This window comes from Gymnoscopelus microlampas, assembly GCF_963454915.1.
Source record: "Gymnoscopelus microlampas genome assembly, chromosome: 16".
Taxonomy (NCBI): Eukaryota; Metazoa; Chordata; class Actinopteri; order Myctophiformes; family Myctophidae; genus Gymnoscopelus; species Gymnoscopelus microlampas.
In genome coordinates, this window is record NC_139953.1 from 20,344,657 (window position 1) to 20,370,588 (window position 25,932).

The window sequence follows — 25,932 nt, forward strand, 5'->3', positions numbered from 1 at the left end:
ACACTAACTGATGCTGGTACGCCCCCGTTCTTCAGATGACACCGCAATGGAGGATTCATGCATCAGTGATGTTAGATCACAAAAATGATGTGTGAGGACTGAGGAGCTTTCATTTGTAGAGACAGAAAAAAAGGCTGCATATTAAAAGTATCATGAATACTGATATGCTGCGGACAGTAGGTACACAGGAGAGAGTGAACACTATGATATATGGCCTACACGCATACACACACACACACACACACACACACACACACACACACACACACACACACACACACACACACACACACACACACACACACACACACACACACAAGATATTTATAGATATGATAAATAATAATAATTTAGTCCTCAGTCCTTTTTGGGGGCATTTTGTCACTGTACATACATAGGCACATCATGGCATGCACTCAACCTGTAAGAGATATTGAAGTGTCTGCTTTTAAACATTGACATGTCCTTGCGCATATTAATGTATTTGCACAGAGTATTAACTTCAAATGAATCCAAATGTCTCTGCTGTGTGTTTGAAGCCATGGCAGTAGCAGTAGTTAACATGTAATTAGTCAGAAAGAGAGTAGACAAAGGATTCCCTGGTAGCTGTGGGCACACCGAGGGGGGGGGGGGGGGGGGGTGGAAAATGGCCAGTGAGAGAGGAGGGGGCCGTAGAACACAGGGAGAGAGGCTTTCACCATCTGTGTGTGACAGGCTGAATCTGATACCCCCCTCTTGTGTTCCACACATGCTCACATGCACCGGCACACACATGCACACGCATGTTCATGTATAGAGTCAATTATTGTTCTGTACAAGCACACACACACACACACACACACACACACACACACACACACACACACACACACACACACACACACACACACACACATACACATGCACACAAACGAACGCCCATCAAACCAGGAGATAATCATCAGAGGTGTGAGCCGAGCTTGGCAGGGTGTGACAAGGAGTGTTATCATATGACACACACACACACACACACACACACACACACACACACACACACACACACACACACACACACACACACACACACACACACACACACACACACACACACACACACAGTAAAATCCTCTTGTGTTAATCTAACTCCCGAGAGTGTACAAATGTAACCAAATCCGGGTCCATTTGTGAACACTCTCAGAGTTACAAATGGATAAAATGAACATTGAGGATTTTACTGTGTATTATACACACTGAGCTGTTCAGCAGTGTTGCACACATCATCTCCAATAGTTAATGTAGTGTTTATGTTACAGTATGTGTGAGTTGTGAATGAAGCAACAGTCATGGATGTTAGTGAAGCTATGAGTGGAGTGTGTTCACAGTCTATATCTGAACAGTGTCTACAGTAACACAGCCTGCTTCGCTATACATTCCACCTGACCAGGAAGATCAGTGCCTGATCACATTGTGTGCTAAATCAGACAAGCACTTGGAACTGTTGGAGTCGAGCCGAGGCATTACATGTTGTTTGACTCGGCTCCACAAATGAATATTGTGAAAATAGCAGATCTACAAGCTCACAACCCCCCGGAACGCGAGCTTGTAGATCGGCTATTTTAAAATTTCTTATATTATTGACAATTTGGCCAATGTTGGACCAGTTTTTATGTTATAGTTTGTTGGTTACTTTTGATGCGGTAATGGTAATTTTTCTTCTTTTTTAAGGTATTAAAAAAGCCTTAAAGGTCTTTAAATTGTCGGTCCACTGTCATCTGGGGACCCACCCAAAATCATGTGGGGACCCCCCTGGGGGTCCCGACCCGCAGGTTGAGAACCACTGTGCTAAATAGTAACAGAATCATCAAATAAATGTTTTACTGGTTCAGGGTCAGAATGTACGTAGGTGAAGACAACAATCACATCCCATTTCAGTCCTTGTATTTATTTTTAACCCATCCATTTCTTTCTTGTCTCTTTCTCTCTGCGTCTCTGTAGAATGTGACAAGTTAAGGAAGGATGGGTTCAGGAGCTCCCAGTATTACTCTCAGGGTCCCACCTTCGCTGACCCTGCAGATTCCACCAGCAGCCTGCATGACGAAGAGGATGATGACAACGACAAGAAGGTAGCGCGCACACACACACACACACACACACACACTAATACCATGAACCAAATTGGTCACACGGCACTCATTACCCTTTTCAAACAAACAACAATAACGACAGTGGACATTCCAAACCCATATTTACCAAATAAAATATGTCTTTGTTGATCAGCTGTTACCATAGCCAGCTAGCTATTAATGTAGTAGTTACAGCCAGGTGAGAAAACAATACTGTGTGGGATAAATTATTTCCCATCTCTTCCCAATCCTTTCCATTGTTTACATTACGCGGAACTGTTGAAGATAGCTAACCTATAGTAAACCGATGTTAATCAGCTTAATCCTTATGGTTATTAACCACCAGCCGACTGGATGTGTCCTAGAGTCTTGGCTTATGTCCAAGCAACATGAGCGCATTTGGATGGAATCATCTTTACACACTCAAGTCCAAGAATTAGCTCTAGCGTTAGAGCTTGCAGTAAACTGGTCATGAGGGGATACTCATGTTCCATGCTGACCACTGCTGACTCAGCATGGTGGTACATACAGTAAATGCCTGTGCTCTTCATGGTGGTATCAGTCTGCCCTCCAGTGGTCAGACTGGGAAATGCAGTGTTTGCTGTAGACCTTACGATTTCCACAATGGGAGCATAATACCAGTGTGCAGATTTTATTTTTCTTCAACTGTTCAATTTTTTGATCCAGCACCCTGCCCAGCCCAGCAGGATATGGGATGTGTGTGTCTTTTATCAGCTTTTTGATACCTTTTTCATGGGAATTATACTAAAACATCTTCAGCTATAGAGTGACTTGACCTGGTTGGCTGTCAAAACTGTACTTGTGACTATCAGCAGGCGTCGTATCGAATGGCGACCAGAAATGGCGGGAAAATGTCCCTGCCCCCCCCTTCACTTTCTCATTAATGTGTGTTCTGTTGTCATGTCATGGCTGGTCTGTCATCTAGATTATTTAAACAGGCAGATTTCCTTGGGGAATATATACTGAGACTGTGTTGGTATTCTTCTACACTTGGTGGAGCTGTTGGGGAGAGAGAGAGAGAGAGAGAGAGAGAGAGAGAGAGAGAGAGAGAGAGAGAGGGAGAGAGGGAGAGAGAGAGAGAGAGAGAGAGAGAGAGAGAGAGAGAGAGAGAGAGGGAGAGAGAGGGAGAGAAATACATTATTTATTTGGTCTCTTGTTTGGCAGAACATGACTGTGTAATGGATGGACTGTGAATTCACTTCTCTCCTACACTGTAATAGTTTGTCTTATATATGTGTGGTACACAAAGGAGATGCCCTTGTTTACAATGTAGGTCTTTCACAGACAGTTTAAGGGTCTCAGGTATGCCCTGACCAGCGACCCTCTCCATGCCTAACTTGACACCAAAAATAGTTTGCCATTCCGCTTTCTTTCTTTCTTTCTCCATCTCATCCTCCCAACTGCATATTGTTGTTCTGTGGTTAGTGAAGTGTAGCTGATAGCAGCCTCGAAAGGACATACTGTTTGCTGGGAAGATAAATGGCTGATTCAAGTTGATTTATTTATTGTCAAAAAGTTTTGTTTTTTTCTTTGCATATTTTTAATTATATTAATTTAATAGGCATCCTGGAGTGTAAACAGTGTAAGTCTAAGCCTAATTTAGACTTTGTTTAGACTGTCACTCGCCGAAAGTAAAGATAATAAAATGGTAGTTATTTACACCGAGCAACAATTGAGTGGCAAAGTATAAATGAGTCATTAGAATCCCATCCTTTTTAACCACAGATCTGACATTCATTCGATGTTTGTGCGCATGCTCTCTGTGCTGAATTGATTAATGTGCTTCTTCAAGACTGAAGACATTTGACATACTGTACGGGTTGACACTTTCAGTTTGTTAAAATCAGTTTAACACAGGCCAGGCAGCAGAGGCAAGTTACTGCTCACTTACTACTCTGTGGACAAACATACGTTAGGATTGAGAGACCTTAGTGTGTGAAGTTCACACAGTTTAATGCATGAGTGGTTCTCTCTCTCTCTCTGTTTTTCCCCCTCATCTCTCAACCTCAGTTTTTGTGTGTGTGTGTGTGTGTGTGTGTGTGTGTGTGTGTGTGTGTGTGTGTGTGTGTGTGCGCGGCGTGCCCACATGCAACCATTTGGGTGTGATTGACCATGAACATTACTGCACCCCCGGCTTCTAAAGGTCACAGCCTTTCGATACTTAATAAACCATGTGTGAGTCTCTGGATGCGTTCAACTGCTCTGAAGAAGATTAGTAGTAAACAGAGAGCAGCCACAGATGTGCAACGCTCACTCACACACAAACCTCTCCTCTCCTCAGAGGCTCAGGTGTGTAGCCTCAAGCCCAATCTCAAAGACAGACGATCAACAAGGTTAAATCAGGCTCTCTCATTTTAACCGCCTCTCCTCCCCATCTCTTTCTCTCCCCTCCAGTCCACGGCTTCGTCGGCGGAGGACAACAAGTCCCAGCTCTCCATGAGGCCCCAGACCCCAGGCTTTGGGGACGAGGACGGTGTGGACGTCGCTGACGGACAGGCGGTGTGGAACAAGGCCCCGCCCCTGCCCACCCCGGAGGAGAAGATGAGGCAGGTGGCCAAGGCTGTGCCCACAGATATTGTCCCTATCAACGTCACAGGTAGGATACTCCCAACCGCCATCCTCCAATCATCCGATTAGCTCTTTTTGGACATCTAGTTGTTGTTTTCTTTGTCCATCTCGTGACCAGACCCTGTCAGCGGTGCCGGTGATAGTATTATCATAAAAGATATTAGTTCCATGTCATGTTCTAGCGCCGCACCCCACCCACCTAGTCTCATTAGCGTGATCTTCCCTTTTGAGGCAAGTTTGGCCTCATTCAATCTAATTTTCTCACATACTAAATTATTAACCTTTCGCCGTCAATCACACACATCCGTTGATGTTTCTGTTAACCAACCAGCTGTGCTTTGAGTGGATACATTGTATCTGCCCATCCACAGTGAATAAAGCTGTATGTCTGCCTGCCTCTTCTCCTTTTTCTCCCCCTCCATCAAACTGACCTTCACTCTCCTCTCTGTATGTGTGTGTGTGTGTGTGTGTGTGTGTGTGTGTGTGTGTGTGTGTGTGTGTGTGTGTGTGTGTGTGTGTGTGTGTGTGTGTGTGTGTGTGTGTGTGTGTGTGTGTGTGTGTGTGTGTATAAATTGCCAGGCAGCATAGCCAAAGGTCAGGGATTCTCAGTGACCGCATGTCAAACTGCAGGGCGCTTGACAGATGAATATCACACACACACACACACACACACACACACACACACACACACACACACACACACACACACACACACACACACACACACACACACACACACACTACTCACACGTCACATTGGTCTCTGGGATCTGCCACCTATGACTCAGTTCGGAGCCCCACTGGCACATGCGCATTCAACTATGTGTACGTACAGTATTTCACACATACACACACATGCACATACAACACCTGCCAGTCTGACAGTCCCTGTTAAAAATGACGGTACATTAGCATTGGTAGTAGTACGCTCATTCACACATGCACTTGTATCAGACGGAGCAGATATAGACGTGTTATCCTGGGTGAGATTGAGGCGTCAGCTGCGGAATTCAAAACCACTCAATTTGGGTTGCGTCAATGTCAACACTCTTATCAATACGACCCGGCAGTCACTCCTCTGTGTGTGTGTGTGTGTGTGTGTGTGTGTGTGTGTGTGTGTGTGTGTGTGTGTGTGTGTGTGTGTGCACAATACGGAGCGGACTGATAATGCCTGTTAACTTTATCTCCTGTCACGTTTAATTAGTTAGACAGTCAGATAGAGAGAGCTTTCTCCATGGTTGAGTGGATGAGTGATGGAGACTGTACGTTGCCAGTAAGCAGCCTACTTTACAGAAAGAGCAGGTCCCAAAGCGAGAGAGGTAGAGAGTACACAGAGAGTGTGACCTACAAGATAGACTGTGTGTGTGTGTGTGTGTGTGTGTGTGTGTGTGTGTGTGTGTGTGTGTGTGTGTGTGTGTGTGTGTGTGTGTGTCTGTGAGCGAGTGTGTTTGCCTCAACCAGTACTTCTCCCACGGATGCATGTGTGTGTGTGAAGAATAAGCTTTGACTCATGTCTGGTTTCATCACCATCATTGCTTTCTGTGTACCATTATCATTCACATTTGCATGTTTTATTTGAATAAAACCACTGGTTTTATGGCATGTTTTATTTATTTTATTTTTTTAGCTTTTTGTTCTGTTTTTTTTCTTTGTGTGTTCCCCTCCACTAACCGGCTGCTGTATTTGCCCGTGTGTGTCTGCCTGCCATTGCTCTCGCCCTCCCGGCCACCAGGGGCAGTGTTTGACCGACAGGCCAGCATCCGGCGCTCCCTCATTAACACTGACACCGTGTCCCGCCGGCCCAAGAAGGTCAAACGCAGAAAGACTATATCAGGGCTGCCTGACAACTTCAACCAGGAGCTAGGTATGGATGACTGTGGGGCTCCATGCTGCCCTCTACTGTCCATAGACCTGTGTCAACACTCTGGACAAGCATCCTTCCTTTCTTCCATCGCATTCCCATATTTGACATGAGAATTGTGAGGAGTGAGAGACAATTGTGCCCAATACAGTGTCGTATTGGGTACATCAAATTGGGCTTGGAAAATGAAGCTGAAGGAAGGGAGGAGGGATGCGTGTAAAGCTGCAGTGTTGGAACATGGCCCTGTAGTTCTTTAGTCTTTCCCTGGTTCCATTCCACACAGTGAATTCCTCATCTGCTCTTATTCATCCTCTCCTCACTATGTCCATTTAGGTTCTTTAGCTGCAGCCTTTCAGGCGCCTTCCTTCTATATCATTAAGGAGTAGGACTCACTGAGAGTCTGCTTCCCATCTATCTTGCTCTTTCTGCTTTTAGAAACTTTTAGAAACCAAGTACCAACCATTCTTTTAGAAACTTCTGCAGCTGTAGCATTTTCTCTTCACATTTTGCAACCTGAAAAAGCAATATTGACGAAGGAAACCAAGTGCCAACCATTCTTAAATCAGAATGTCCCATAGACCTCTGCTCTCTGTTCATCGCTCTCATGCATCCACTCTTCTTTGTTGTTGTGTGTTCCTGTGAGTGTGTCTGTGTTTGTGTGTCTGTTATAATACTGGGACTATACACTGCAAAAGTGTGCAAATAATACATGATGTTTACACTCAAAGTTAAATCAACATTCAGGATCCTGTGTATTGACAATCTCGGCATGCCAAACCTTAAAGTTGTGCTTTTAAGTTGTGCTTTTATTATAGGTATAACGAATGGTTTGCTGTGTGTGTGTGTGTGTGTGTGTGTGTGTGTGTGTGTGTGTGTGTGTGTGTGTGTGTGTGTGTGTGTGTGTGTGTGTGTGTGTGTGTGTGTGTGTGTGTGTGTGTGTGTGTGTGTGTGTGTGTGTGTGTGTGTGTGTGTGTGTGTGTGTTGCTTGCTTGCTTGTATGTTTTTCATCAATGCGTAAGTGTGTGTGTGTTTGTGTTTTTGTGGTTTGTGTTTCTATTGACGAATCCCAAGTTATGAGGGCCTCCAAAAACACAAGACAGTCACAAGACATTGAAATGGGCCTCAGCTTCTCAACGGACAGATTCTCCCTCAGCTGCTCCTCCTCGGATGCACATGCTAGGGGTGTGAATGTTTCCCCTATCACACACTGGGGTTGTTATTGTCAGCTGTTGTTGTGATAACCCCCACGTCATGCTCCAGTTCCCCGTTTCACACACAAACGGCTCCAAAAGCCCAATGAAACCTTAACCCGTTCTGAACACGTGGGGTCTGAATAAGAAACAGAAGATGTTTCAGAGGACCCCTTTAAATGCTCTAACCCCCATATAATCTCAACTGGAGGGCGGTTAAGCCAGCACTCTGTGTCTAAAGTTGCATTGCATCCGACAGCTCCACAGGGCTGCTGTTTATTTACACCACTGTGAGCCGGGTGCAGACTGCGTAGGTTAAAGTGAATGTCATTTCTCACGCAGGATAATGATCAGTCAGTGCTGATAGGAAAGGAGCTTTTAAAGTCTGGTTAGTGACTGACTGATGGTAGACATGGCTTTGAATGCCGTGATTACTGGGCCGGGGTAATTGTCCCCCACTCTGTCTGTCTGTCTCTCTCTCTCTATATCCCTCCCTCTATCCCTCTCTCTATCCCTCCCTCTCCTTGCACCAAAGCTGCCTGTGAAGTAGACCTGCAGCTTAATCTCTGGCAGACGGCAGCAGCCGGGGCTGTCACTCTTGCTTGTAGCCGAGGAGGGAGAGTGTAAGGGAGGGAGGGAGAGCAAGAGAGAGAGAGAGAGAAGTGGGGGAGAAAATAGTGTGTTTTGGAGTATGAACGTCAACAGGAGAGCCACCACAGATGGGAGACACATCAGACATCCTGCGTTCCAACCCATTCCTCAATTTGTTTGTTTATGCGTCGGTATGCACTTAAGTTGTTTAGGGTGAGTGTGCACGCGTCTTTTCTGTGTGTGTGTATGACTGTGAACGTGCATGAGTATGTCCACATATTTGTGTTTGCCATTTGTATGTATCTGTGTTTGCGCTTGTGCATCTGTGTGTAGAGTGTCTGTGTCTACACATGTTCAACAGTGCATGTGCTTTTTGGCTGCCCGATGGCTTACCAAGCTGCCTGTCCCATACCCTGGGGGTTCATTCACTCTTCCATCAAACAGAGCCAGAGCCATAAAAGAGAGGATGCATAGAGAATCTCTCTCTTTTTCTCTTTCTCTCTCTCTATCTCTTCCAGGAAGACCAGAGGTTATTAATGCGTGAGACATAGTTATGACAAATCAAATTAATTAGCGTCCCAACAGCCACAGCTAATCTGATGGACAGTCTGCCAAAAGAGAACAGGATGCATCGTGATAGAGAAAATTAAGAGAGAAAGCTAGACGAAGAACAGGAGGTATTATGGTCACTCATTATGTCCTCTGCCTTTTTTTTGTTTTGCTTTCTTTGCAGCAAAAGGACGTGGTGGAGAACTCCGGCCACATTCCATGTTCATCCCAGGACAGTACTCCACCCTGGGTCGAGTTGGGAGCGTGAACTCAGCGCTGCGGCGTTCCGACACCCGTGATTCTGGCTGCCAGACTGAGGAGGTGAAGGTTGTTCCCCCTTCTATGAGGAGGATCCGGGCTCAGAGGGGACAGGGCATCGCTGCCCAGATGGCTGGGATTTCCACGTCAACGTCAACCGGGAGCATATCCGCCTCCAGTAGTGACTGCTCCGGCATTCTTGTCCTGCCGTCTCACTTGAACAGAGACGCCTCTCGTTTCCACAGCCTGCCCCGACAGGGTGCCAGGGTGTCCCTGAGCGCCGACCCTATCTACAGCAGCACCCCCATCAGGTCAGAAGATCAAACTACACCCCAGAGGCAGATCGGCAAGCTGCAGGTGGACGACACGGTGGTGCACCTGAGGAATGCCCCCAGGACCGCCACCCTGCCCAGGCCCAAGTCCCAGGAGGTGAGGGGCTCACAGGCAAGGGAGTGGGGAGGAGGCCCGGCCTGTGTGGTCTCTCCACATGCTGCCTACTCGACTTCCATCATCCCCAACGCTACCTTGTCCAGCTCAGCTGAAGTCATAGCCCTCCATACCCCCAGCCATTCCCCAGCCTCAGCCTACCCCATGGTGAGGCCCCTGAGCCTGGCTACCTCCACCAATACTGACCCCTTGACTTCCAGTTCCACTGCCTTCACCCACAACCCCTGTCCAGCCCTGGCCACCTCAACCCCGACACATGGTGGTCTGGTCGCCCCATCAGCGCCTAGTGAATCAGGCCGCTCAGACAGCAGTGTACACAGCCACAGCACACTAGCGGCCACTCCGCCACCATGTTTGCCAGAGGAACAGTGGATATATGACACGCCGGAGAATGTGGTGGCACCACGCCGCCCTCTGACCTCCAGCTGTTCCACCCCCATCAACCAGCTGTACAGTAGCCTGGAGATGTCCTCCAGGACCACCACAGACTCTAGCTCCCTCTACTCCCAGGACAATGATGGCTACTACACCTCTATGCACCTGGACTCCGGTCTGCGCGAGCGCAGCCACGGCAGCGGCCAGGGCCACGGGGCGGCAGCCGGACGAGCCACCCGGCACAGCATGTATGAGTGCCGGGAGATGGCCAACCAGGAAGATACTAGCAGCCTGTACAGCGACCGCTCTCTGTCCCGCAGCATCTCTCTCCGCAAGTCCAAGAAGCCCCCGCTGCCCCCAGCTCGCACCGACTCCCTCCGACGCAAACCCGGCGGGAAGAAGCCCCTTGGAGGCGTCAGTGCCATCAGCGGAGCTAACGATGTGAATGGGACAGTACTAAATGAGACTCTGATTGCTAGCTTGCAGCAGAGCCTCCAGATGGGGCTGAGGAGTGGTAACGGGAATGGCGCGTCCCCGTCATCACCCTCCCACAGCCCCTGCAGTGATTATGATGACCCCTGGGTGCTGCGTCCTCGCAGTCAGAGTAGCGTCAGTGCTGCTAGCTCAGCAGCATCGCTAATGGCCAATGCTAACGGCGGCGGTGTGGCTAATGTATACGCCCTGTGCCATGTGACTCCGGCACATAGCGACACCAGCAGTCTGCGCTCTGACTACGCAGAGTCCTGGGGCTACTACATAGACTATCCCCGTAACCATGGCGATCAGGGGACACAGGAGACCTCGGCTCATACCACAGCTAACATGTCCGCTGGTCCTCATCTAGCGGAACAGCAGAATGGAGGTGGGGTTCACAATCCCAACAACAACCAGGCCGCGGTCGCCCCAGGTCAGGATGGAGGGGTGACAGTGAAGGCCAAGACGGCCACCTCGTCTCCAGACAGAGTTCACCGACTCACCTCCCCCTCCAGTGGCTACTCCAGCCAGTCTAACACCCCCACTGCCGGGACCCCCGTGCCCTCCTTTGTGAGATCTATGTCTCCCTCGGGGGGGCGGCCCAAGCCAAAAGTGCCTGAGAGGAAGTCCTCGCTCCTCTCCTCCGTCTCCATCTCTTCTTCCTCCACCTCCCTCTCCTCCAACACCTCGGACTCGCTTAAGAGCTCCGGACCCCCACCCCCACCGCCTCTCCCCCCACTCCTGCCCCCCTCGTCCTCAGCTCCCCACCCACCACCTCCATCTTTCCCTCCCCCTCCACCTCCAACCTCCAGTCCAGGTTCTCTACCACCTCCACCCCCGCCGTTACCCACTACCCCACAGGGCACCACCCTGAGCCCTCCCTCTTGCTCAACCTCCCCAGAGTTCCCCCCTCCGCCTTCCCCTGACGCATTCATCCACCCTAGCCAGTCTTTCAATGGATCTCTCAGTCCTCCCCCTCCTCCTCCCCCTCCATTCCCATCCATGGGACCCCCTCCACCTCCCCCTCTCCCAGCCCTTGCTCCACCCTCTGTCGCCCTCTTTGCTCCAAAGGCAAGGAAGGGGGCTTCTATACCCAACAGCCCTACAAAGGACAACAAGCCCCTTATAACCCCATTCGCACTGCAGAGTGTTCAACTCCGCTCAGTGAAGCGACCAGAGAAGCAGCTCAATGGTGAGGTGGACTATACCATGGCTCTGGAAACAGAGGTGGACCTCATCCAGAATCTAAAGCCCCAGAGCCCACAGCTGTCTAAATCCCAGGAACATCCCACAATGCTTCCCTTGTCAAACTGCTCCTCCCTTGTGGAAAGCCCACGCAAGTCCTCCTCATCGCCTGTTTCAAACCTCGTAGAGAAGCTATCGCCAGACTGCAGGAGCGCAGACATGCCACCAGATGTCACGATCCTTAACGGTATCTCCGAGCATCACAGCCATAGCCTCTCAAACAGAAAAGAGGACGATAAGCAGGGGGAAGAGGGGACACCCGTGTCCAGTCCCCCAGAGACCCCCAAAAGCTCTCCTGTCAAACAGAAGCCCCCTGCAATCTCCAAGAAGCCCAAGCTTTTTAATATCGTTCCCCCATTTGGCCCACAACCAATAACCAGTGGCCAGCGGCTGTCCACTCAGTTTCAGGAGACAACCAACCATGTTTCAATGGAAGACCAAGTGGACGCTCCGCATAGAGGGAAACACGATGAAATGAAAGTCAAGGAAAGTGCAAGACCGGAACAGGAAGATGAGGCATCAGTGTGTCCTGAATCTCTGACAAACAGTTGTGAGGCATCCACTGAGACCCAAGAGGGGACCCAGCTCTCTGCCCCCACAGACAAGGACACCAGTCCTAGACACAGCCAAGGCTTCAATGGAGAAGCCCAGGAAGAAGGAAGCGATGAAGTGGCACCTGAAGAGGAAGAGGAGGATGAGGAAGACGACGGAGATGGAACAAGCAGTACCACGGGATCTGTCAGCTCCAAGGAGGACGAGAGTGGTGAGTCTCACTGAAATGTACTTAATCATTGGTCAGTAATGTTAAACTGCAGTACTAATCCATTTTCAAGAAAAATATCCATATGATAATGAACATATTTACAAACGACAAAATAAAAATGAAATGTATCCATTACAATAAATGTGGATGGTGCTAATAGTGATGGGTTGGTGCTGGGTGTTAGTTGGCAGCAGTCTCCACTCCAGATGGATGTGGACTCGGTCACAGCGCCTGCCACAGCAGAGGAACCAGAGGAAGACTTTATCTTAGTATCTGACCCTCCTCTTTTGGTCATTCTTTAATTCCCTCCCTAGGTGTGGACAAAAAAAGCTAGTTATTGAGGCCAGCACCCAGGCTGAGCCTCTGATAGCTTCCCGGTGTTACTATAAATGCAGATTGACTGTGAAGATAAAGAGGTTTAAAAACTGTGTGAAAATGGAGCAAAGGGAGGTTGAATTGTTGGAGGGGGAAAAAAAGCTTCTATAGGTTGTTTTTAATGTGAGCAAAACGTTATTCTTCAGAGGACTGCATTTTTATGGGATGAAATCACTTGGGCCATAAACTCAGGTTTTACTGCTAGTTTTCTTGGGCATTTGATCTAGCTTTAGGGCTTTGTTTGGTGAAGATAAAAGCTTGCCCTAATGTTGCCTAACAGGATCCTGTGGCTAAACATGGTATCGATTGTATACTTTCCCTATACAATCTACAATCTATTGAATGTCATCAAGATAGCCAGCTGTCCTGCCAGATCCTCATCGCCCTCTTCTACCTTCACTCTGAAAGAAGGCTTATCCACCAACTGCCGCAGCCTCTCTCCCTCTCTCCCTCCCTCTCTCCCTCTCCCTCTCTCTCTCTCTCTCTCTCTCTCTCTCTCTCTCTCTCTCTCTCTCTCTCTTTCTCTCTCTGCTATGGTTCTTTGTATACAGCAGGCTCCTACTGCTGCCATCCCCTCTCCCCTCCTCTGTTTTTTCCTGAGCTCATCTTTTTCTCTGCCCCCACATTCTGGTTTTCAAGTATTTACTCCCTCACTCTGATCCAGCATCTCTCCCTTTCCCTCTATCAAGCTCTCTGTGTCCTGTCCTGTGTTACTTTTCTCTCTGGCTCTGTCCTGCTTTCCTCCCTATTCTACCTCTCTCTCTCTCTCTCTCTCTCTCTCTCTCTCTCTCTCTCTCTCTCTCTTGCTAAGGTAAGGGAGGGGGCAAGTGTCCCGGTGGAGATGTGTTTAGGGGGAGGGGAGGGGCCCCATCGTATCAGAGGGGAGGGGGCATAGAGAGAGAGCGTAACGTGAGATTGCCTGCAGCGGTCCAGGCAGTGGAAGTGCAGACACACGCGAGCGAGGTGCAAGAGAAGAGAGAGGGAGAGAGCAGAATATAAAGTGCAGAAAGACCGGATAAAAGGAGAGGAGAATAATTCTGAAGCAACAAAAGAGAATGTAAGGAGACAGTCCTGCATCAACCTCCACACACCACCTCAGCATCCATTCACTAGCATCCAGGTTAATGCTCGCTACGGGACGAAGGATATCTGACCTGTGTGTGTGTGTGTGTAGGTTGTCACTCTGCTGCTAATCTGTCTGACCTTTGCTGGGGGTGGGAACACAACCTGTGTGCATGTTTACCTGCGTGTCAAAGTGCTGCATCATGTGTGTGGGTGTTTGTCATGTACATGAACACGTGTGTGTCTGTGTATGACTCTGTCCCTGCCTCGCTCTCTCTGTTCCAGGTGACGTGTTTGACTCCAGCACGGGTGACCCTTCGCCGGCCCCCACCGCAAACAGGGCCGGTCGGGGGGACATGGTGACACCGACGCGGCCCCGTACCACAGAGGACCTCTTCGCTGCCATCCACAGGTACGTTTTGCTTCGCCGTTCTCACGGCAAACTCAACCTGTCCTCATCTTTCATCCTCACCGGCGGTGGTGTTTCCCTTTTTTGAAGGTTGCCTGTTAAATCTTCCGATATTACGATCTCTCTTTCCCATTTCTCTGTCTCCCTGTGTTTATGTCTGTCCCTCTCTTTCTCCGTCACTCATTACCCACAACATGTGACCTTTAACCCTCAGATCCTTCCATCCTTGTTACCATTCAGCCCATGACTCCTCTCCTCTCCACTCCTCTCCCCCATCCCCCTCTCCTCCTCTCCTCTCCTGCCCTCCATCTCTCAGTCATAACTTCAGCCTGGGCTGTCCCATATTGATAAATAGTGTCTGTCTGTACCTGTTCCTCGTCTGTCAGTCACATATAGATGCATCATCGGTTATTCATTCTGAGGCTGTCCAGAGTCAACGGTCAAGCAGGTAGATGTGCTAACGTACAGTAGCATGTTCTGAGCAGGCTGACGCTTCATTCATTATTAAGCCGCCCGACAACACTCCCCCCCTTCCCCACCACCACCACCACTACCGGCCCCAATCTAGGTTAGAAGCCATGGGAGAGTGAGTCTGTCTCTCTCTATGTCACTATGTCTCTGTGCTCGACGGTCTCACATATGATGCACATACAGTGCGTGCCTCTGCTTCAAAGAGAACATGCATACATTTCTCATGTAAACCACTAGCTTGTGTGTGTGTGTGTGTGTGTGTGTGTGTGTGTGTGTGTGTGTGTGTGTGTGTGTGTGTGTGTGTGTGTGTGTGTGTGTGTGTGTGTGTGTGTGTGTGTGTGTGTGTGTGTGTGTGTGTCATGGTCATGTTCAGCCATTTCGTCTCTCTTGAACATCACAGGATTTCCTTTCATGAGATTGTATTTCTGCTGGCTTTGGGTTGAGGTTGTATTTATGGAGTGTGTGTGTGTGTGTGTGTGTGTGTGTGTGCAATGCATAATACACGAGTTGCATAAGTGCATGTGCGCACAAGTGTGCACACATGTGAGCATAGTACGATTTATTGTGCACTTTAATTAAATGTATGAGGCTTCTTCGTACATGCACGCATAAGCATTGCACCGGGTGTGTGTTTGTTTACTGTTTGACTGTGTGTGTGTGTGTGTGTGTGTGTGTGTGTGTGTGTGTGTGCGTGCGTGTGCATGTGTGTGTGCTTTACTGGCTCTGGTCATGAATGCTCCTCCTCACCCATATATATGCAGTATAACACAGCGTTAATGCTGGAGGGGCAGTTTAACTCAAACACACACAGCCAGTGGGGAATAAAACCAGGCTTTCGTGGCAGACAGTGCCCCAAAAAAGCCAACCAGTGCACTACAAGGAGCCCTTTTCTGCTATTTATGTAATAATGCATAGACGTGCACTGCTTTGTCAAGCACCATAGAGGGTTTGTTTACCCAGAGATGCAGAGGCCGTAGTAAAGTGTGTGGACAATGAGACTCGAACACCAGCTGCCGTCGCTGACCCAAGGTCAGCCAAACTAAATATATTTACGTTATTATCCTGCCTCGAGCTGCCCACCTCCTCTCCTCTCCTCTCTCTCCTCAATCCTCTCCACCTCTCACCCGCTCAATATCCTCCTTCCTCTCTGTGGTCATTCACACCACTTCCCCAGCGTCTCTCTCTCTCTCTCTCTCTCTCTCTCTCTCTCTCTCGCAAACACACACTGGGTTAGCAAGGGGACTGATGAAAAAAATCAAGTTTGCACAGCCTCTGCAGGAGGGTATCCTCACACCTGAAAATAACAAAGTCAAGAGAAAGGAATCAATATCATTCTCAAGAGTTCTGTTATATAGCTTTCTGGTGTGTTGTTTACCAGGCTACTATGGATTGATTTGTACATCTTTGTTTTTCCTGCTGGCCGATCTGTCCATCTGTGTGTTTTTGAACTTTGGGTCATTCTGATGCTTTGCTTACAGTAGCATTGTCTGGGTTCAGTGAAGTCGGGCGTGCGAGTGTGTGTGTGTTTGCATGCGACTTCTGCGTGTGTGTGAGCGAGCATGCGAGAGACGTTATGTAATGCCGATGCTTTAATGTGCAGAGGGAACTCCCAGGAGACCATGTTAAATGGAGGTTGAATTTAAGGCATGGGTGCACATTCCTGCAGCCATCCCAGACCTTCTCTACCTTCATGTTAAGACTGTAATCCCTGTGTATATTCTGTTGTAATGTCTACCTTACTGACCTCCCACTATGTAGATTCTCTATAATAATAGATCCCCTGTCCTTTGTGGAAGCATTTATTTAAACCTCTTAGTCTCTGGATCTGATCTGAGGATTAAAGGTTTGGTCTCCCTGCCTCCTGATCCTCTCCTTTTACTTTTACCACCAAATCCTTCTCCTTCATCACCTTTTTTTTCCAGGTCTTTCACTGTCTCCCTCTCTCCTCTTCTCCTTCTCCCCCCAACCCCTCCCTCCCCCTTGCACAGTGAGGGAACGCAGATCTTGGGTGCCCCATGTCTAGTGAGGTGCGGAGCGGCAAGTAGCCCCCTCCTGTAATTGGCTGGCCTTGTTCTCAAACCTCATGGCGACACTAGCATTGCATTAGCATCAATAATCCCGCACTACAACCCTGGATCAGAGATTAATTATGCCCCCCTCCCCTTCCTAAACCTAGCTGTAATCTCATATATGCTAGCTTCAGCTTTATTGCTATGCTATGTATTGTAACCACAGTGTGGACTTTGCAGTCAACTCTTTTGGTGCCCCCTACTGAGAGAAGGCTGCATTGTCCTCATGCGATTTAAAAACGGCTCTGGGCATGTTTCCCAGGTTGTTTGATTAATTCCATTGTGCCATCTCTAAGCATTCCTGCAGAGCTGCAGTATCTGCAATATCCTTAACAAAAGTTCTTGCATTTGAGTAGAAACTCCTCCCTTCCCCTTTTTGGGGGAATATGCCACTCATTCGCTCTTTACTGCTGTGCTTCTTTAACACTTATGCTGTGATGCACCATCGCTCTGGGCATTGTTGACATATAGTAAACTGGGACACTGGTCGCAGTTGTGTATACCAAGTGTTTTAACATTTTTTTGCTCTTAGTTGAAAGGACCAGAAAAAAAAGAGCTAATCTGAGCTATATTAACTCTTTAATTGCCAGAGTTAAAACATTGTCTATAGCTGCCCTTGTCAGCGATTTTGAGCATTTTTACTAACCTTTGAAAAATCATAGAATTATTATTCTTCACAACGATCCACCCAGCGATCGCCTCAAAAGATGTATCCGAGTCTCATTGAATCGAAAAATGTGAGCCGCCGCAATCATCCGTTCCATAGTTTTGGCCAGTTGAATCTAGCTTGTTTTCGCCCCCAAAAGCAACAGAAACAGAGACAAAGCCATTTTCCCAAATCGAATTACAAGGAAGTGAATGGGCTGTTTTTTTTGCGATCTCGTGATGTGCTGCTGCTTTGCTTCTCTGGGAGTCAAATGGTGACTCCCAGGTTAGCGAACAGCACCATCTTGTGGAAAACCACTGAAAACACACAGCTCGTCATGCTCGTCATTGGCAGTGTGGACCTGACGAGTGTATCAGTGGCAGTCACATGAGTTGACACATTCAGTGCCAGGTACTATGCATCCAAATCATCCTCAGAGTGCCAGCGTTTTTTACCGTGTTTTGACGATCTTTGGACAGCTGCAGAAGCCACAACGTGCACCCGGATGTAAACAAAAAGTGTCCGGGGGCTGGGGGAGGGTCCCGTTTATCCACTGGAACAACATTCTTTTTACCGCGATCGGCCATTTTGGAGCAAACGCCCATTGAAAATGGCTAGTTTTCAACAAAAAAAAAAGAATCAGAGCTTTTCTCCAAATCCTATCATTGGAGCGGACGGAAGTGACGTTTTTTGGGATGAAGTCACATCCGTTGATTCCTTCTAGCACAGTCGAGAGATTCCTAAGTTGAGTTAGAGCGCCCTCTTGTAGAATTAAAAATAGAATTGTAAAAGACGCAGATCTACGGATTTGACACAACGTAGATCTATGTCTCAATGTGTTAAGTGTGGTCAGTTAGTTTAAAGCCCAAATATAGCACCACAATTAAAGTTTGTAAATCCCTTCCCAAGAGAATGTCCTGCAAAAATGTAATATTGTTTGTTCTACTTATCTCCTACTTCGCTTCCCATAATATTTTACCCAGCTTACATTACATGATGTCTTACTCAGCCAAATGTCTGCAAACATTTCAATAACCTGGCTTTCCGCATCTTTGTTTAGGTCCAAGAGGAAGGTCCTGGGTCGCAAGGAGTCTGAGGAGGACAAGGCAAAGGGGGGGACCAATTCACAGTCTCCGCCCGTCACTCCCACAGCGACGTCCCCGGGTCCGGTGTCCTCACTGCCCCGCCAGTCTGGCTCCATCCAGCGCAACATCCGCAAGTCGGCCACCAGCAGTGACACCTTCAAGGCCCTGCTCCTGAAGAAGGGCAGCCGCTCCGAGACCAGCTTCAGAATGTCTGCCACCGAGATGCTGCGCTCAACTGCCCCACGTTTCCAGAGGACATGCTCGGAATCGGCATTAGACCCCACCGCCGCCTCACCGTCCTCGCCAATAGCCCTGCACAGCCCCTGCGCTTCCCCAGGCCGCAGTAAGAGGGTGCCAGATGAGTGGAACCGCAGTGACGGACTGGCCCTCTCCTCACCGACTTCGTTTTGTTTGCCTGTGAGCGGGATGAAGTACGGCCGCTCGCGCACTCCGCCCTCTGCAGCCAGCAGCAAGTATAACTCACGCTGCCGTCTCCTAAGCAGCCCCATGACTGTGATTTGTGAGCGTGAGGGAGAGCTGGCCGAGAGTGAATACGGAGACACCACAGACAAATTTTCCAGTCCCCTAGCCCGGACTCTTCCTTTGCTCCAGGACTCTAATGGCACTTTATCTGAAGAGAGCAGCAGTTAAAGAGCAGAGAACTCCTCGTGGATATTGGGGAGATGAACTTATTCATGGCTACCAGGGAGTTAGCAGGAAAAGGAGCCACTTGGAGGCCCTCTAGCAACAACTCTCTGGGCACCACCCCTTGGCCACTGGTCCAAGCAAAGGGACTCTTCATGCCCTGGTGTGGTCTGGTGTAGTCCGATCATGGACTAGGATGTACTTAGTCTGACACGGAGACCTGGTTCAGCTTTTCAAAAACTAATTTCATACAATTCACATTTTCTGCTTATGTTGATGACTCATGCTTTGTGTTACAAGAACAGTTTGAAGCCTTGAAGTTTAGTTTTTCATTTGTTTTGCTAATTTTTACTCTATCCTGTTAGAGCTGGTGCTGATTCTAAACGAATGCAGAAGACCGCGTTCCATTTGTAAAGGTTTCTCTGAAGGATATAAGTATAGTGGCAAGCTAATGTGAAATGAAGGAGTTGAAAAGTGAGGAGTTGTTTAGTTTAATATTGCTGCTGTGGTGCTAAGTAGCTGGAGCTGCCTGAACAGTGTGGAAGGTGTGCTAAGGGCCTTGCCTTTTAGATCTTCTCGGCTTTCTGCTTCTCACCTATTAGCTTTATAGGACATTTTACAACACCATAGCTTGTTGCCTTGAAAACACCCATACTCTGGAATGAATATCTGGAAAGTTATACTAAGGTACAACCGATAACGCCACGGTACAGCTCCATCTATCGTTCCTGCCATGTTTCTCCTTACTATTCTGAGGCAAGCCATTTAGTTTGCAGAGCTGGTATTTTCAGTGGTCAATGGCAAGTGCAGAGTGCTGCCCCCTAGTGAGGGCTGTAAAGTGCTGCCCCCTAGTGGTGGTCATGAATTGGGCAATGGTTCGGTGTACAAGTGAATTTGCAAGGTTCACAAAACCATTGTTTGATTTTGAGTTTGTAGAGTTTGCATTGTTCATATATGTTCCTTTATCTTTGTTTGTTGGTGACATTAAAAAACAACTATGTGTTTAAATATTGTTTTATTAAACCAGTGGCGTCATGACTCACATGTTTGGAAATGAAGTGTGAATCTAAAAATGTAAAACTATGAATTACATTAATGGGGAAAAAAACAAAAACATCTCTTTCCTGTTCCGCTTATGTTCATGTTGGTTACCAAAGAGCTCTAGAATTAAACGTAGCCTGCTGTTTATCCTAATGTGGACACAATCTTGTGTTTGTTTTTGACTGGAATGCATTTGGTCCTGATTTAAGAAATTTGATGAGACATACCTACAAGAACCTTCTAGGGCTTAATGATTTAGATCGCTAGGTTTCTCGATTTTCATTCTGCAGTTTTACAAGGTTCTGTATGTAAATACATAGAAAGGCGTTTTAAGTAACATTAGAGTTATTTTCAAATACTTTTTTTGGGTACATTTTTAGAGTCCTCTGTTTGTTGGAAAGGAATGATTTAATTTGTGTAGACTATTTATTTTTTAAAGAGAGGGACTGCATTGCGGCACCCTGGTCTCAGCCTACCAGCAGTCAGATAGTAAGCAATGGAAAGAAAGGGGATTGGGTTAGGAGGGATCTGGAAGTACAGGGGACAAACAGACAGCCTTGATCACAAGGACCATGTTTACAAAGCTTTATTCCACCAGGACAATTTTGTTCCTTTGCATACCTAAATAGTTTGCCTAAAACTAGGGGTGCAACGATTTTAATTTAAAAAAAATGCTTTTGCGTATACATTTTGAAATATGTTTTTATTTCCTTTAAAATATCAGATCTACAAGCAGATATTAAATACATTTAGATCGTCAAAGGTCATGTCTCAACTAGACAAAGGGTCTGACATGAAATTTGACCTGAAGGCCAAGATTCAATTTATCCCCTGAGCAAGCAGGCAGGCTCTATTAGCTCAATTGTAAAACATTTCAGCACTTGCGCAGGAATCTGGGTTAAAATCCGGGGTAGAAGAGGAAAGTTACATAGTGAGGCTTTAAGACCATGGATATGTTTGAACATTTAACTGCCTTTTTTTGTACTCATACCAATGAGTCACTGAAATCCCACACTGGTGCTTAAATGCTGAGTAAATGTGGTCTCTCGGTGTGGCAAACTGAGGTGACAGGCATGAGACTTCTTAACCTCCCTAACAGCCATAACAGCAAGCGGTTTAATCACCTGTGACCAAAGTGTGTCTCCCGGCTCGGGCCCGGACATGATCGAGCACTCGGTCTCATCTCATGACGGGACGTCTATGAAGACTCAATCTTCTTAAGCTGACAGGTGGAGAGGGCGGGGAGGGGGAGGGGGATGGAAGGATGACGCGATGAACTAGTGGTTGTGGAGGTAAAGCAAATTGCTAACCCTCTTGTGTATATCTGTGTAATAAAAAACATGGTGATATTTAAAGATGGTGTCAGATTTCTCTGTCTTTCTCTCTCTTTCCAGCCAACTCTATGTGATTCACAGCCATCTGCCAGCCCAGCACCCCAAATTACCACCTCCTTTGGGCCGTCGCCATGGAACCAATGCTCATCCGTCATCCAGATAACTCCATAGGGCATCACTCACCCATCCCAGCCCCTCCCTCCCCACATGGGGTCATCAGTTATGTCCCTCTCCTTCTGGACATCCTATTAGAACACACTGAATCACAGGCACAGCCAATAATAGTCCCTTCCACTGGCAACAAAAAAAGAGAGAGAAAACTTGCATCATCATATAACAGTCTGTGACCTACACTTGTGTTTCCTATCTCCGCCATGATGACGAGGCGTAAATGTGACCCTGCAACCTTCCTCTTTTCCCTGTAGAGATGTTATGTCAAACCTCTCAACGTCCTACGTTGGGCCGATAGGCCGCCTGTCCAGATTGCAACATTTCATCATGTCAGAGGTTCCCGAGGGGGGTACAGAGACCCTCCATCTCAAATTCATCAGTGCCCTAAGCCTATATAGCAATACTGCATATATTATACTATATTGTTGCTGTCGGGCAGAAACCTTGAATCTCCATATTTCAGCTTTTTATGATTTTTCCTAAATGAATGCCCTACTTCGTGCTCACAATGCATCACATTGTTGTAAATCTGCTATTTTTTTGCTTTTTGCTATTTTAGAGAAAACAAGTGAAAGTGGTAAGTCTGTGGGTTTTATAAATATTCAACAAATGAAAAGTATTAACTAGGGATGTCCGATATTATCGGCCTTCCGATATTTGCATAAAAATGTAATATGAAAATATCGGTATCGGTTTTTGAATTTAAAAAATATATATATTTTTGTAAAGTTACAGGAGTTCTTACTGTATGGTGTGTGTGATATGAAATGTGAGTTTACCATAATCACAGTAATCCTTAATCATATTCCATCATATTCAAGGGCTTTTGGAGAGAAATGAGACAGACTCCAGTCACTTTCAAATTAAAGCACTGCAGAGGGCAGGTGAGCGTGTCTGTGTCCAGCTGACGCTCGTTGACGCTCGTTAATGTTATAAGCATCGAGGCAATTATGCTTCTGCACTGTCAAATAGGCCAATATCTAATCTAAGATCAGTGGGACTCATTCAAATGACCACCAGTGAGTCCCGGGACTCACTTTATTGAAAACCAACATCACTGTATTATATAATATTTATTAGAATCTAATAAATCTAATATAATACAGTGATGTATTATATTATACATCACTGTATTATATTATTATACAGTGATAATTATTAGATGATAATATCTAATAATTAGATATTATATTGATATTATAGCTATTTTATTTTATTAGATATGTGATGTTGTTACCTGACAATTAGTTGACTTTTGGTGAAAAGGCCTGCATATATCGGTATCGGTTGATATCGATATCGGAAATTAGGAGTTGGACAATATCGGCATATCGGATATCGGTAAAAAAAAGTCAATATCGAACATCCCTAGTATTAACAAGAGCTTGTGTCTTAAATTATAACTATGGGATCCGTTGACCACAGAATCTTGATTCCATTTCCTGAAAAGTATTTTTTTTTTAACAGAGGTGATTATATACTGTAAATTATATAAAATCTATGCATCTATCCATCGACTTATTCAACACCATCTCTCCAGCTGCCCTTTGCTTTTCCTCAGACAGTTATCTGTCCATCTGGCTGACAGGCATCAATCACTAGAGCTCCTATCAACCATACTGACACCAACATGGCTCCTATCCCCTTCTACAGTATTCAGTGCTCTCTACTATGTCCTTAAAAGGTACCACCAAATTGTACATGACAGGCCATATTGACCCTTTATGGAATTATCAAAACCTAATTGTAATAGCAATCAATCAATGAGGACCCTTAAAGGTGCTGTTAAGTGATATTCTTTGGTTAAAACAAAAAAAAAGTAAAGCTATTCAACATTATTAGAATTATTGGCAGATACGGGTGACAGAAAAAAGTATTAATACAGCACTGTAAACATCTCAAATGCTGAACAACATTTCATGTTTGGAACTTTAATTTCAGTTTACCCACTCCTTGTCAATTTCCTGGATTGCAACACCTGCCAAAGGTTGTGCATTTGCTGAGGTCTAATATCCTGGATGGAAAAATATATGTTAAACCCAAGCCCAGGAGTAGGCCTATACAGAAATGTATTTTGGTATGGAACTCCATATGCTACCTGCAATATAGTGTCACCTCACTGAGCGCAATGAACACTATCATTTTGACTGTGTGTGTGTTTGTGTGTGAGCTCATTTGTCTATGCCGGGAAAAGAGAGAGATGTCATTGTTTGTTTCTGCTGAGTATCTGAACATGATAGTGGGAACAATTCTGCTACAAATAAAGATGATGACTCAGCATGAGTCAACCTGACTGAGAGAACAGGGATGGTAAGATTATAAAAGGAAAGTGTAGAAGATGGATTGAGACTGGCTGCCATAGTGCCATTATACTGTTGGCATAGTGGCACATATCTGTTTCCAAAGACACCAAAACAATTTCCATTCTTTCAGAACGAAAAATAAATCTATGTCATCAAAAAAGCTCAAATTAGAGAATTTTATACGTGGGTCAATACATTTGTTGCCTCGATCTCCAGGCTTTTATTGTTTAGTTTTGCTAATACATTTGTGTCCATATGGTTTAGTTAAATTTAAAAGTGATATCATTTGAAAATAAACAAGTAGGATATTTGGAGGAATGGCAAATATTTAAATTGGTGTAACCAGAATACTGTGTACCAAATATTTCAACTTGTTTAGAAAGGTGAAGTTCTCAATAAAACACTATCAACTAGCTGGGCATGATCTTAGAACTATTTAGTCATTGAAATAAATGGATCACCAAAGCTCTGAATATAATAATTCATTTGGGGATTAGGTCATATAACTGGTGTAACCGACCCACTGCTTGGGAAACAGTGGTATACAGTGTTTTAAATCTCTGTACGTTCGTTTATGTTTGTTTGTGTATGAGTGTGTTTGTGAAGGGCTACAGGTGTGCTTCGCTGATTGAATGAATGAGTGAGTGAGTGAGTGACTGGATTGCAGGATGTAACTAGAAAATGTGCTCCTCGGAGCACAAGTCTCCGCCAGCAAATATTGGAATTTATTCCAAGATTGGAACTTTGATGATAGGCGTTGCGCCTTTGCTTCTTCATCAGTTTGCAGACAATGATTAGCTTCTTCAGTTTGCATAATAAGAGTTAGTTGCACTGTGTCATCAACTGTGACTGGAAAGTACTGTTCTTGATTAATCCTGTCTAAGCTATTTATATTACGTATTGTGATGACACCAGTGTGTCTACATAATGTATTGCTCCGCCATTTCTCAGCCATTTCGTGATTATTCCTGTCTTACCTCACTTTGAAAGAGAACAAGACTCTTTCAAAGTGACACATGTATTTATAGGCCGCTATACGTCATGCGTCTCACTAGCCAATCAGAGCACACTCTTTCAACGTATTGTCACGTGTCACGTGAGGCTTGACCAATGTTAGCTTGGCCGAGGGGCAGTGGCGTACCCACCATAGAGGCAGGGCAGGCGGCCGCCTGCCCAACTAAAATCTAGCCTCCCCTAAAGTAAAAGACTGAAAAACAGGCAGTGAAAAAAATCCAAAGAGAATATTGGCCGTCGGACCTCCTCGTCCATTCACGCGGGCAGGCAGCGGAGCGACGTCGCCTATAGTGATGCAAATGTATGCCTTTATCTTCATGGGGTGCCAGGAGTGCCAGGTGTGGGGGTCTGGGCCATCACCTGTACTCAGCTGGCATAAAAGGGGCTCTGAGTCTGAGAGCAGCTTGAGCCATTAAACTATAACATGAAGAGACCACCGCTGAATAATTGATTGATTGGTTATACTTGCATATTGTTTTTATTCACGTTTTTCAGTTTTGTAGTCAGTGTAGTGTTGTTGTTAACTTGTTTCCCGGGCGACATTTTTCTGCGAGTACCCCCCCCCCCCCCCCCTCCAAGGGGGGGGGGGGGGGGTACAGAAAAAAATCTCGCCTGCCCTAAATGTAATTTCTGGGAACGCCACTGCCGAGGGGGGGGGGGGAGGACGGAAGGTGAAAACATAGTCTCCTGGCGGAGACAATTAGGTTGATTGAGAACATGCAGGTACAAAAATCCCCTCTGATCGTTTGTCTGTTTATTCTGTTGTGGCTGTCACAGTAACTATTTTGTTAAACACCTCAGTATTCAGTGATTATTATTATTCGGATTATGCCGTAAATGTACTTGTATTTCAGCTGTAAATG

The 25,932-nt window shown here is 46.4% G+C and overlaps 1 protein-coding gene across 7 annotated transcripts in view; it reads left to right on the top strand.

Moving 5' to 3' along the window:
- nhsl1b (NHS-like 1b) overlaps positions 1-21,465 on the top strand; it is a 126,237-nt gene extending 104,772 nt beyond the window's left edge. For 4 of the 7 annotated variants that reach the window (XM_084081747.1, XM_084081748.1, XM_084081751.1 and 1 more), the window contains exons 3-8: positions 1,975-2,102; positions 4,518-4,719; positions 6,424-6,555; positions 9,067-12,444; positions 14,167-14,293; positions 18,537-21,465. In XM_084081747.1, the coding sequence (XP_083937873.1) occupies positions 1,975-2,102; positions 4,518-4,719; positions 6,424-6,555; positions 9,067-12,444; positions 14,167-14,293; positions 18,537-19,212 (4,643 nt within the window). In that variant the 3' untranslated portion in view covers positions 19,213-21,465. Of the gene's footprint in view, positions 1-1,974; positions 2,103-4,517; positions 4,720-6,423; positions 6,556-7,934; positions 8,547-9,066; positions 12,445-14,166; positions 14,294-14,676; positions 14,739-16,683; positions 16,700-18,536 lie in introns of those variants that run through there. The other 3 variants (XR_014602515.1, XM_084081749.1, XM_084081752.1) reach the window with 3 other exon arrangements.
- Positions 21,466-25,932: the final 4,467 nt, after the last annotated feature.